Raw genomic sequence first — 14862 nt, 5'->3', positions numbered from 1 at the left:
AAGGTCTGTTATTCAGTGTGGAGCAGAACTTTGGGCATTAAAAGTATATAGGCAGGACAGAGTTATGGTGTTATGTCAGCAGTGCATTACTGTTCCCTATGGAATGTTATAATTTAGACCTCGTAGGTGGGTCAACAATCGGTATACCCACCACTGTTCTTTTTCAAACAAGGATTCATGTAATCTGGTGCCAGCGTGTATCTGCTCTACCACTGTCCACCTAACGTCATTAGGATTGTGGTTGGCCTCAATGAAATGGGTGGTAAGTTTTGTGGTACTCTTCTTGCACCTAATATTGCAGCGGTGCTCGCAGATCCTCAACTTTATGCGCCGTGTCGTCATTCCAATGTAACGTAAGCCACAAGGGCATGTTATAAGATAAATTACGTTACAGGAATTACAGTTTGTGTGTTGGCGCAAGTGCCAAGTTTTTCCTGGTTCTAGGGTCAGGGTTTTAGTTGGGGACGTGAGGTGACAGACACTACATCCACCACAGGGATGGTGTCCTAGTACCAGGGGAAGACCCCATGCATTGAGTATGGTACTCTGCATTTGTCCTGAGTTTGTAATAAATGTGACCATTCGTTCAAAAACAAATATCTCCATTTGTTTTTTTAACATTGTGTGATCTGCGGTGCCTTAATGTTTTGACATTGTAGGCAAAATCTGAACCAAATAACAATCTCACATTGGTTTAACACAGAGAACCTTTTAACACAGGCCTCCATAGGATAACAAAGATGCAGAGTGCAAATAGATCCTTCTCCCCCTCATATGTGTGCCTCTGATAATGTTTATTTGAGATCTGAAAAAGCTTCTTAATTACAGTTGTGCGTTGAGCTACCCTGCTGTGCCAAGGTACCTCTCTCCTCTCCTGGCCAGGAAGGAGATCAAAGCCATCCCCACACAAAAGGTCCATTTGGATGGGGATAATCTTGTTTCATGGGAGAGAACGAATGTGGGGTTGATTGAATTACACTTCTTGACAGAACAAGGCATATCCATTCCCAGAGAAACCAAGGGATGCAGCCAGACATCTGGCACCACTCACAGTATGGAACCCTTTCAAGTTTTGAAGGTAAGTAACCAGACAGCTGTTTAAGTTAGGGGAAAAGTTAAAGTTTCTGAGAGAGCTGTGACCACTGACCACTTGAAGTTCCAAGATAATATGCAGGAGGGATTGTATTTAGTCCTGATGTAGCCAGAGGGGACCACCATATGCACACTTCCACCTCTACTTAAAAGCCAATGCCCATGAATCCCTTATCTGGAGTGGCAGGACTCTATTGCCCTTGGAGTCGCCTGGACTCTGTGACCCTTTGTCTCCAGGGCCAGTGACACTGGCTCGCTAAAGGGGAACAATACAAGTGTAACCTTGGATAAACAATACAAGTGTAACCTTGGATAAACAATACAAGTGTAACCTTGGATAAACAATACAAGTGTAACCTTGGATAAACAATACAAGTGTAACCTTGGATAAACAATACAAGTGTAACCTTGGATAAACAATACAAGTGTAACCTTGGATAAACAATACAAGTGTAACCTTGGATAAACAATACAAGTGTAACCTTGGATAAACAATACAAGTGTAACCTTGGATAAACAATACAAGTGTAACCTTGGATAAACAATACAAGTGTAACCTTGGATAAACAATACAAGTGTAACCTTGGATAAACAATACAAGTGTAACCTTGGATAAGAGTGTATTCCTCCTAAACTTCCACACATAATGGAGAGCTTAGGTATGCCTGGCTGAGCCATCACTGGCAGGTTAGGAAAGCAGACCTGGGCACATCACCACCTACACTAGAATAGGTTGTGTTATGCCTCCGTACAAAGGGCTGCAAACCGCCCCCCCCCATTAGTCTGGAGCCATGGCAGGGTAGGCAGGATACCTCTGCAATTCAAAGGAAACCTCTGGAAGCTTTTCCCACTTTAAAGGAGGTGCCTCTTATAATTATTGAACATCAGCCACCAACACTTCTGGACCTGTGAAGATTATGCCAGGAAGAAGGACTGCTGTGCTGCTGAAAGGACTGCCACTCTGGTGGACTGCTGCCCTGCTGGTCCAATACCTTGGTGGACTGCTCCCTGGCTGGTTTGCTGCCCTGCTGCCTTCTTGTCTGAGCCAGAGGGGTTGGACCTACACCTGAACTCAGAACTCCCAGCGTGACTCCAAGGTCTAGTCTGCTGACCTCCTGACAGAGCAACAGGTACATAACAGGCTCACAACCACCTGAACCAGCCCCGATCCAACTGGAGTAAGCCCCTGACCCACAAGTGGTGCCCTTCAGGTCCTGGTCCCATGGTGTGACCTCAGTGGAGCTGAATTGAAGTTTGTGGGTTCTTTGTGAGAGCATAATTCCCGTTTGTGTCAAAACCTTGTCGCTCGTACTGCCCGTCAAAGAGAAGTTCTGTCAACCCTGCCCTTCGATCTACAGCATCAACTGCTCAGCGAGAGCACAATCTTAAAGCTCCTGCCCAACCATTCGCAAGGACAACAGAATCTTCAAACTAAAGCAACAACCGTCTATGAGGCCAGGCGTAGTCTTCATGCTGCATCAAAGACTACCCGGGACATGTCCATGCTCCTTGAGGCTCCCTTCACTGCGTACAGGACTCTTTGTGCTTGACTGAGAAGGTAACGTTTCAGAGTGGCTAACCTGGTCCTTGTGTCCACCCCTTGTGCCATCATGGTCAGCCTGAATGCCCGTTTGACACAGAGTTACACAAACCAGCGATTTGCACCACTTTGAGTTACTTTCAGGCAACTTTCCAATGCAAAACAGGTTTTGCTCTGGAAAGTAAACTACAAAAACATTTTGAGCAGGTTTACGTCACTTTTGAGTCACAAACCCAGTGCAAAATGGTTGTTCATCTGGGGATAAATGTAAGCAGGAATGGGTATGAGTGAGGTAAACTTTTAACAAAAAATGGGGTAAACTCCTAGGTGGTATTACACCCCATAACTTCCTAGGATCACTAGCCACCACTGACCCCAATACTAACTGATGGGATGTGCCCTAACAGCCTGAGTTGACAGCTTTGGAACTAGGGAATGAGTGTTGAATCCCAGCATCAGCTCAACATCTTGTGATCCTGAGCAAATCACGTAATCTCCCCAAGCCTAAAGAATAAAAATGTTATTTTGCGTAGTGTAATCTCGTGCTCATGTAAAGCGCCTTGATGCCTTTGGCCTATGTTTGCTCGATATAGAATTCACAAACGAAAGACGGCAGGCAGCCAGGGACATTTCACCCAGAGGATTGGGACTGCTACCCACGCGCCCTCTTCGCCATCCATTCAGCCCACTCCTATGTTGCCAGCATGATTTTGCATGCTCTTCTGTTTGAGTCAGTACTTAGCACTTTGAGAACTAAAATCACAAATCCCCCCACCACCCCCCTTGCTATTGACAGAAAAGTCTGGACGGCTGGATGGAACATTACTTTATTTATTTATTTTTTAAAGACTTCCCTTGTTAGCATTTATTTAGAGCTTATTACCCCTGTCATGAGTATTAGGCACTAAATAAATGCAATTACAAATCAAGACATTTGGGGATGTTCGCCTTGTTTGCTTGGAACCAGGAAGTTGCCCGAGATTTCCTCTGACCTGTCGGTGCGTTTCACACCCAGTGTTCATGGGAAGCGTTGTCTTTCTTTAAAACAAAGGGTGATCGGTAAAGCGCGTCACCCGTGCACAATCCGAACCCCCACTGTGCTGTGAACCACCTGTGACCCCCCATCGATTCCTTTGAGGACAGAAGATAAGCCGTCTTTCGGAGGAAATTAAGTGTTTATTCTGACGCACTCTTCTCCAGAACACACACAGTTTCAGCCGGTGCTGGGAAACTCGCGGGGGGGGGGGGGGGGGGCAATCTCTGACAGTCCTCAATACACAAACAATTGCTCGGCGTTCTTTTGTATTGTTTATTGATTGTAAACCATGAGGTGTGCAGGCCACAGCCACAGGTGCACACAACCCTCCAGTAATAAAGACACACAGACACATATAGGGCAGACGCGAAGGCCCGCCCAGGGCTCTCTCCTGGCACCCACGGGGCCTCCCATAGGGACCCACAGGCCTCTCTTCCCAAGAACACACACGGCTCGAGTCTCAGCTCACACGGCTCAAGCCCTTCGTTTTAGGAGGCGCTGGCACCGCCGGCTCCTTCAAGGGAGGGCGTGTGCGCACAAGAAGCAGGCTGGGAGGAGGCAGCGCGCACTTCCAGGCAGACGGGCGGCAGGGTGAGGAGGCTCCTCTCGGGCAGCGGCGAGAGGGCACCTCACACATCTGGGATGGAGGACGAGGCGGAGAAGCGCAGCGCTGCCCTGCTCAACCGAGGCGAGGACAACGAGATGGTAAGACTGGCATAGCAATGCCCCCTGCTCACCCGAGGCGAGGACAGCGAGATGGTAAGGATGGCACTAGCAATGCCCTGCTCAATCGAGGGGAGGACAACGAGGTGGTAAGGCTGGCCCTAGCAATGCCCCCCTGCTCAACCGAGGGGAGGACAACGAGATGGTAAGACTGGCACTAGCAATGCCCCCCTGCTCACCCGAGGCGAGGACACCGAGGTGGTAAGGCTGACACTAGCGATGCCCCCCTGGCCCCTGCTCACCCGAGGCGAGGACACCGAGATGGTAAGACTGGCTGAGGCCGGGCCCGGGGCATCTCTGCGTCCTGTGTGTGCTCTTTGCAGCCTCTGAAAAGTCACTTTCTTCACTTTATGCGTCACCCTGTACTGGCAACAGCCTTGTAAATATGTGAATAAGAGTACTTATAGATGAATACCATTTATAAAAAGCTTATGTGATACCCTAGATGGTTGGATTTACATTTCTTTGGATTAATTCGCTTGAAAATGCTTGGATAAATTGCCAAAATTTGAAGAAATAATACGCACCCAACAGAACCGATTGTTTATCTATGTTGATACTGCCCATATTCTGAGGGACACTGGGTTACCCCATTGTGACCGAACCTATGCAGCCCCTGTGCACCTGTTCAATGCAGCTCCCACGGCCGGGCTCTGCTGCGAGGCGCTGGGATTGTGTTCTGTTCCCCGAGGAGGATTGTACAGCTCAGCTGCCTGCCTCAGCAGACGCTTCCAAGTTCAACAGGTCGACCCGGCTTTATTCATGAAGTGCTTAAAAACGGAGGCAGAACCTGTTTCTAGGCGCTCCCCGTAATGTGAAGTTTAGGCGCAGAAAGGCACGTAGATCAAGCGATATGCCCAGGATCACACCATGTCTCTCGAGTGGTGAAGAGCGAGGGTATTTAAAGAGCGAGAAACGTTGGTCCTTAGTGAGCGGTGTGGCCCCTGGGCCACGCTCCCCCGCACGCGGTCCCCATGAAGTAATACAGAGCCTGTCTACACAGGAGGGATTGGTCATTTCGTTTTTGCTCAGTATCACACCGAGCTTCCGACTGTGAAAAATGAGGCGCGGTGACTCTCAATCTATACAGCTTGATTGCATTTAATCCTCCTCTAAACTCAAAGCCAAAACACCTTCTGTGGCTGTCCAACGAGGGCGAGGGAGGGCTGGAACCCAGCGCTGGATGCTGCGGATCGGTGGAGCTTAAAAGATACGGCTGTGCTATGTTTCTCGGTAACTCATGGTCGAAAAGTGAGACCAAAAGTCCGCTGGCTAGTACTCGATACCTGCATGTGGATTGTAGCTGCGTTTCTAATTTCTGGAATGCGCTGCTCTCAGTTTATCACCTGTGGGCGCTCTGAACTCATGGAGAGGCCACACACGTTAAGCACTCACCTGTGAGCACTCACCTGTGGGCGCTCGGAACTCATGTGAGGCCACACACGTTAAGCACTCACCTGTGAGCACTCACCTCTGGGTGCTGTGACCTCACAGAGAGGCCACACACGTTAAGCACTCACCTTTGAGCACTCACCTGTGGGCGCTCGGAACTCATGTGAGGCCACACACGTTAAGCACTCACCTGTGAGCACTCACCTCTGGGTGCTGTGACCTCACAGAGAGGCCACACACATCCAGCACTCACCTGTGAGCACTCACCTGTCGGCTCTCTGATCTCACAGAGAGGCCACACGTCCAGCACTCACCTGTGAGCACTCACCTGTGGGTGCTGTGACCTCACAGTGAGGCCACACATTTCTGGCACTCTCCTGTGAGCACTCACCCGTCGGCGTTTTGAACTCACGGAGGCCACACACGTCCTGCCCTCACCCGTGAGCACTCACCTGTGGATGCTCTGAACTCACAGAGAGGCCACACAAGTTAAGCACTCACCTGTGGGTGCTCTGAACTCACAGAGAGGCCACACACGTCCAGCACTCAGCCTTGGGTGCTCTGAACACACAGAGAAGGCACACACGTCCAGCTGTCACCTGTGGCGGCTCTGAACTCATAGAGAGGCCACACATGTTAAGCACTCACCTGTGAGCACTCACCTGTTGGTGCTTTGAACTCACAGAGAGGCCACACACGTTAAGCACTCACCGGTGGGTGCTCTGACCTCACAGAGAGGCCACACACGTCCAGCACTCACCTGTGGGTGCTCTGAACCCACAGAGACCACACACGTCCAGCACTCACCTGTGGGTGCTTTGAACCCACAGAGGCCACACACGTCCAGCACCCACCTGTGGGCACTCTGAACTAACAGAGGCCACACATGTCTGTCACTCACTTGTGGACACTCAGCTGTGGGTGCTGTGAACTCACAGAGAGGCGACACACGTCCTGCACTCACCTGTGAGCACTCTGAACCGACAGAGGCCACACATGTCTGTCACTCACTTGTGGACACTCATCTGGGGGTGCTCTGACCTCACAGAGAGGCCACACACATCCTGCACTTACCTGAATGCGTTCTGAACTCACAGCAAGGGCACACACGTCCGCACGAACCTGTGGATGCTCTGACCTCACAGAGAGGCCACACACGTCTAGCACTCACCTGTGAGCACTCACCTGTGGGTGTTATGAACTCACAGAGAGGCCACACACGTCCTGCCCTTACCTGTGGGCACTCACCCACTAGGGCACTCTGAACTCACAGAGGCCACAAACTTTCAGCACTCCCCTGTAGGCACTCACCTGTGGGTGCCGTGACCTCACAGAGAGGCCACACACGTCTAGCACTCACCTATGGGTGCTACGAACTCACAGAGAGGACACACACATCCAGCACTCACCTGAGGGCTCTCTAATCTCACAGAGAGGCTACACACGTTCAGCACTCACCTGTGAGCACTCACCTGTGGGTGCTGTGACCTTACAGAGAGGCCACACATGTCAAGCATTCACTTGTGGGCGCTCTGAACTCAAACAGAGGCCACACACGTCCAGCACGCACCTGTGAGAATTCACCTGTGGGTGCTGTGACCTCACAGAGAGGCCACACATTTCTGACACTCTCTTGTGAGCACTCACCCGTCGGCATTTTGAACTCATGGAGGCCACACACGTCCTGCACTCACCTGTGAGCACTCACCTGTGGATGCTCTGATTTCACAGAGAGGCCACACAAGTTAAGCACTCACCTGTAGGTTCTCTGAACTCACGGAGAGGTCACACACGTTAAGCACACACCTGTGGGTGCTCTGAGCTCACAGAGAGGCCACACACGTCCAGCACTCACCCTTGGGTGCTCTGAACTCACAGAGAGGCCACACATTTCCAGCTGTCACCTGTGACGGCTCTGAACTCACAGAGAGGCCACACACGTTAAGCACTCACCTGTGAGCACTCACCAGTGGGTGCTCTGAACTCACAGAGAGGCCCTACACGTTAAACACTCACCTGTGAGCACTCACCTGTGGGTGCTTTGAACTCACAGAGAGGCCACAAACGTTAAGCACTCACCTGTGGGTCCTCTGACCTCACAGAGAGGCCACACACGTCCAGCACTCACCTGTGGGTGCTCTGAACCCACAGAGGCCGCACACGTCTAGCACTCACCTGTGGACGCTCTGAACCCACAGAGGCCACACACGTCCAGCACTCACCTGTGGGCACTCTGAACCGACAGAGCCAACACATGTCTGGCACTCACCTGTGGACACTCAGCTGTGGATGCTGTGAACTCACAGAGAGACCACACACGTCCTGCACTCACCTGTGAGCACTCACCTGTTGGTGCTCTGACCTCACAGAGAGGCCACACACATCCTGCACTTACCTGCATGCGCTCTGAACACACAGAGAGGGCACACACGTCCTGCACTCACCTGTGGATGCTCTGACCTCACAGAGAGGCCACACACATCCAGCCCTCACCTGTAGGCACTCTGTGGGCGCTCTGAACTCACAGAGGCCACACACTTCCAGCACTCCCCTGTGGGCAATCACCTGTGGGTGCCGTGACCTCACAGAGAGGCCACACACGTCTAGCACTCACTTGTGGGCGCTTTGAACTCACAGAGGCCACACACGTCCAGCACTCACCTGGCAGCTCTTGCCAGTGGGCGCTCTGAACTCACGGAGGCCACACACGTCCAGCCCATACCTGTGGGCACTCACCTGTGGGCGCTCTGATCTCAAGGAGGCCACATACGTCCAGCACACACCTGTAAGCATCACCTGTGGGCGCTCTGAATTCACAGAGAGGCCAAACACGTCCAGCACTCACCTCTGAGCATTCATCAGTGGGCGCTCTGAACTTACGGAGGCCACACACGTTAAGCCCTCACCTGTGGGTCTTTGACCTGACAGAGAGGCCACACATGTCCTGCACTCACCTGTGGGCACTCTGAACTCACAGAGGCCACACACGTCCAGCAATCACCTGTGGGAGCTGTGAACTCACAGAGGCCACACACGTCCAGCACTCACCTGTGGGCACTCTGAACTCACAGAGAAGCTACACACGTCCAGATGTCACCTGTGGCGGCTCTGAACTCATAGAGAGGACACACATGTTAAGCACTCACCTGTGAGCACTCACCTGTGGGTGCTGTGAACTCACAGAGAGGCCACACAAGTTAAACACTCTCCTGTGAGCACTCAACTGTGGGTGCTGTGAACTCACAGAGAGGCCACACACGTTAAGCACTCACCTGTGGGTGCTCTGACCTCACAGAGGCCACACACGTCCAGCACTCACCTGTGGGCGCTTTGAACCCACAGAGGCCACACACATTCAGCACTCACCTGTGGGCGCTCTGAACCGATAGAGGCCACACATGTCTGTCACTCACCTGTGGACACTCAGCTGTGGGTGCTGTGAACTCACAGAGAGGCCACACACGTCCGGCACTCACCTGTGAGCACTCATCTGTGGGTGCTCTGACCTCACAGAGAGGCCACACACATCCTGCACTGACCTGCATGCTTTCTGAACTCACAGCAAGGGCACACACGTCCTGCACTCACCTGTGGATGCTCTGACCTCACAGAGAGGCCACACATGTCTAGCAGTCACCTGTGAGCACTCACCTGTGGGTGTTATGAACTCACAGAGAGGCCACACACGTCCTGCCCTCACCTGTGGGCACTCACCCACTTGGGCACTCTGAACTCACAGAGGCCACAAACTTCCAGCACTCCCCTGTGGGCACTCACCTGTGGGTGCCGTGACCTCACAGAGAGGCCACACACGTCTAGCACTCACCTATGGGTGCTACAAACTCACAGAGTGGCCACACACGTCCAGCACTCACCTGTGAGCACTCACCTGTGGGTGCTGTGACCTCACAGAGAGGCCACACATGTCAAGCATTCACCTGTGGGTGCTCTGAACTCAAACAGAGGCCACACACGTCCAGCACTCACCTGTGAACACTCACCTGTGGGTGCTGTGACCTCACAGAGAGGCCACACATTTCTGACACTCTCCTGTGAGCACTCACCCGTCAGCATTTTGAACTCACGGAGGCCACACACGTCTGCACTCACCTGTGAGCACTCACCTGTGGATGCTCTGAACTCACAGAGAGGCCACACAAGTGAAGCACTCACCTGTAGGTTCTCTGAACTCAGGGAGAGGTCACACACGTTAAGCACTCACCTGTGGGCGCTCTGATCTCTCTGAGAGGCCACACACGTTAAGCACTCACCTGCGAGCACTCACCTGTGGGTGCTCTGAGCTCACAGAGAGGCCACACACGTCCAGCACTCACCCTTGGGTGCTCTGAACTCACAGAGAGGCCACACATTTCCAGCTGTCACCTGCGGCGGCTCTGAACTCACAGAGAGGCCACACACGTTAAGCACTCACCTGTGAGCTCTCACCAGTGGGTGCTGTGAACTCACAGAGAGGCCCTACACGTTAAACACTCACCTGTGAGCACTCACCTGTGGGTGCTTTGAACTCACAGAGAGGCCACAAAAGTTAAGCACTCACCTGTGGGTGCTCTGACCTCACAGAGAGGCCACACACGTCCAGCACTCACCTGTGGGTGCTCTGAACCCACAGAGGCCGCACACGTCCAGCACTCACCTGTGGACGCTCTGAACCCACAGAGGCCACACACGTCCAGCACTCACCTGTGGGCACTCTGAACCGACAGAGCCAACACATGTCTGGCACTCACCTGTGGACACTCAGCTGTGGATGCTGTGAACTCACAGAGAGACCACACACGTCCTGCACTCACCTGTGAGCACTCACCTGTTGGTGCTCTGACCTCACAGAGAGGCCACACACATCCTGCACTTACCTGCATGCGCTCTGAACTCACAGAGAGGGCACACACGTCCTGCACTCACCTGTGGATGCTCTGACCTCACAGAGAGGCCACACACGTCAAGCCCTCACCTGTAGGCACTCACCTGTGGGCGCTCTGAACTCACAGAGGCCACACACTTCCAGCACTCCCCTGTGGGCAATCACCTGTGGGTGCCGTGACCTCACAGAGAGGCCACACACGTCTAGCACTCACTTGTGGGCGCTTTGAACTCACAGAGGCCACACACGTCCAGCACTCACCTGGCAGCTCTTGCCAGTGGGCGCTCTGAACTCACGGAGGCCACACACGTCCAGCCCATACCTGTGGGCACTCACCTGTGGGCGCTCTGATCTCAAGGAGGCCACATACGTCCAGCACACACCTGTAATCAATCACCTGTGGGCGCTCTGAATTCACAGAGAGGCCAAACACGTCCAGCACTCACCTCTGAGCATTCATCAGTGGGCGCTCTGAACTTACGGAGGCCACACACGTTATGCCCTCACCTGTGGGTCTTTGACCTGACAGAGAGGCCACACACGTCCTGCACTCACCTGTGGGCACTCTGAACTCACAGAGGCCACACACGTCCAGCAATCACCTGTAGGAGCTCTGAACTCACAGAGGCCACACACGTCCAGCACTCACCTGTGGGCACTCTGAACTCACAGAGAAGCCACACACGTCCAGATGTCACCTGTGTCGGCTCTGAACTCATAGAGAGGCCACACATGTTAAGCACTCACCTGTGAGCACTCACCTGTGGGTGCTGTGAACTCACAGAGAGGCCACACAAGTTAAGCACTCTCCTATGAGCACTCACCTGTGGGTGCTGTGAACTCACAGAGAGGCCACACACGTTAAGCACTCACCTGTGGGCACTCTGAACTCACAGAGAAGCCACACACGTCCAGCAATAACCTGTGGGAGCTCTGAACTCACAGAGGCCACACACGTCCAGCACTCACCTGTGGGCACTCTGAACTCACAGAGAAGCCACACACGTCCAGATGTCACCTGTGGCGGCTCTGAACTCATAGAGAGGACACACATGTTAAGCACTCACCTGTGAGCACTCACCTGTGGGTGCTGTGAACTCACAGAGAGGCCACACAAGTTAAACACTCTCCTGTGAGCACTCACCTGTGGGTGCTGTGAACTCACAGAGAGGCCACACACGTTAAGCACTCACCTGTGGGTGCTCTGACCTCACAAAGAGGCCACACACATCCAGCACTCACCTGTGGGTGCTCTGAACCCACAGAGGCCACACACGTCCAGCACTCACCTGTGGGCGCTTTGAACCCACAGAGGCCACACACATTCAGCACTCACCTGTGGGCGCTCTGAACCGACAGAGGCCACACATGTCTGTCACTCACCTGTGAACACTCAGCTGTGGGTGCTGTGAACTCACAGAGAGGCCACACACTTCCTGCACTCACCTGTGAGCACTCATCTGTGGGTGCTCTGACCTCACAGAGAGGCCACACACATCCTGCACTTACCTGCATGCGTTCTGAACTCACAGCAAGGGCACACACGTCCTGCACTCACCTGTGGATGCTCTGACCTCACAGAGAGGCCACACACGTCTAGCACTCACCTGTGAGCACTCACCTGTGGGTGTTATGAACTCACAGAGAGGCCACACACGTCCTGCCCTCACCTGTGGGCACTCACCCACTTGGGCACTCTGAACTCACAGAGGCCACAAATTTCCAGCACTCCCCTGTGGGCACTCATCTGTGGGTGCCGTGACCTCACAGAGAGGCCACACACGTCTAGCACTCACATATGGGTGCTACGAACTCACAGAGAGGACACACGCGTCCAGCACTCACCTGAGGGCTCTCTAATCTCAAAGAGTGGCCACACACGTCCAGCACTCACCTGTGAGCACTCACCTGTGGGTGCTGTGACCTCACAGAGAGGCCACACTTGTCAAGCATTCACCTGTGGGTGCTCTGAACTCAAACAGAGGCCACACACGTCCAGCACTCACCGGTGAGCACTCACCTGTGGGTGCTGTGACCTCACAGAGAGGCCACACATTTCTGACACTCTCCTGTGAGCACTCACCCGTCGGCATTTTGAACTCACGGAGGCCACACACGTCCTGCACTCACCTGTGAGCACTCACCTGTGGATGCTCTGAACTCACAGAGAGGCCACACAAGTTAAGCACTCACCTGTGGGTTCTCTGAACTCACGGAGAGGCCACACACGTTAAGCACTCACCTGTGGGCGCTCTGATCTCGCCGAGAGGCCACACACGTTAAGAACTCACCTGCGAGCACTCACCTGTGGGTGCTCTGAGCTCACAGAGAGGCCACACACGTCCAGCACTCACCCTTGGGTGCTCTGAACTCACAGAGAGGCCACACATTTCCAGCTATCACCTGTGGCGGCTCTGAACTCACAGAGAGGCCACACACGTTAAGCACTCACCTGTGAGCACTCACCTGTGGGTGCTGTGAATTCACAGAGTGGCCACACACGTTAAGCACTCACCTGTGATCACTCACCAGTGGGTGCTGTGAACTCACAGAGAGGCCCTACACGTTAAACACTCACCTGTGAGCACTCACCTGTGGGTGCTTTGAACTCACAGAGAGGCCACAAACGTTAAGCACTCACCTGTGGGTGCTCTGACCTTACAGAGAGGCCACACACGTCCAGCACTCACCTGTGGGTGCTCTGACCCCACAGAGGCCGCACACGTCCAGCACTCACCTGTGGACGCTCTGAACCCACAGAGGCCACACAAGTCCAGCACTCACCTGTGGGCACTCTGCTCCGAGAGAGCCAACACATGTCTGGCACTCACCTGTGGACACTCAGCTGTGGAGGTTGTGAACTCACAGAGAGGCCACACACGTCTAGCACTCACCTGTGGGCGCTTTGAACTCACAGAGGCCACACACGTCCAGCACTCACCTGGCAGCTCTTGCCAGTGGGCGCTCTGAACTCACGAAGGCCACACACGTCCAGCCCATACCTGTGGGCACTCACCTGTGGACGCTCTGATCTCAAGGAGGCCACATACGTCCAGCACACACCTGTAAGCAATCACCTGTGGGCGCTCTGAATTCACAGAGAGGCCAAACACGTCCAGCACTCACCTCTGAGCATTCATCAGTGGGCGCTCTGAACTTACGGAGGCCACACACGTTAAGCCCTCACCTGTGGGTCTTTGACCTGACAGAGGGGCCACACACGTCCTGCACTCACCTGTGGGCACTCTGAACTCACAGAGGCCACACACGTCCAGCACTCACCTGTGGGAGCTCTGAACTCACAGAGGCTACACACGTCCAGCACTCACCTGTGAGCACTCACCTGTGGGTGCTGTGAACTCACAGAGAAGCCACACCCGTCTATCACTCACCTGTGGGCGCTCTGAACTCACAGAGGCCACACAAGTCTAGCACTCACCTGTGGGAGGTCTGAACTCACGGAGGCCACATACGTCCAGCACTCACCTGTGAGCAATCCGACACACGTGCAGCACTCACCCGTGATCACTTAGCTGTGGGCACTCTGAACTCACAGAGAGGCCACACACGTCCAGCACTCACCTGTGAGCACTCACCTGTGGGCGCTCTGAACTCACAGAGAGGCCACACACGTCTAGCACTCAACTGTGGGCGCTCTGAACTCACAGAGAGGCCACACACGTCCAGCCCTCACCTGTCTGAAATGCGGGGGAGCTCAGCTGAGGAGTTAGCTTGGCAGAGATATGTTTTTGAAGGAGGGGCACTTGCAGGAATGACCATGTTTTCGAGAAATAGTGTGAACAATCTGACATATGTCATGTTCAGTGTGCTCTGATGGCCAACCAATCAGGGCAAGTCTTCCACCAGTACATTTCTTAAATTTATAGAGTGATACTTTCCAAATATACTTCGGAGTTGTATATCTGTCATGAAACGAGCAGCAGTGATTCAGTTCAATAGAATATCTGTACTAATGTTCCAAAGTTAAGTGTGCAGACTACATTCCATAGGAACACCCACACATATTTGCATTTCCAGACTTCAGGCATTCTGAACAACATTATCTTTATGAGTGTTCTGAGATTTAGGAAATGTATCACAAGGGTGAAATATCTTCGCATTTCATTATCTCATCAGGCTGCAGCGGGATATGGATGCAGGGGTTGCACCAATACATTGCCCTAAATGCATTAATGG

The 14862-nt window shown here is 53.2% G+C and overlaps 1 protein-coding gene across 1 annotated transcript in view; it reads left to right on the top strand.

The window, feature by feature from the left end:
• The first annotated feature begins 4188 nt into the window (after positions 1–4188).
• The window catches only part of LOC147684242 (putative cation-transporting ATPase 13A4), a 249194-nt gene continuing 238520 nt past the window's right edge, over positions 4189–14862 (top strand). The window contains exon 1 of the mRNA XM_086944644.1: positions 4189–4373. Within this exon, the coding sequence (XP_086800770.1) occupies positions 4311–4373 (63 nt within the window). The 5' untranslated portion in view covers positions 4189–4310. The remainder of the gene's footprint in view (positions 4374–14862) is intronic.

The sequence above is a fragment of the Lissotriton vulgaris genome, chromosome 11 (genome assembly GCF_964263255.1).
Source record: "Lissotriton vulgaris chromosome 11, aLisVul1.2, whole genome shotgun sequence".
Taxonomy (NCBI): Eukaryota; Metazoa; Chordata; class Amphibia; order Caudata; family Salamandridae; genus Lissotriton; species Lissotriton vulgaris.
The sequence above is the reverse complement of the archived record's forward strand: the minus strand, read 5'-3'. Positions and strand labels throughout refer to the sequence as shown.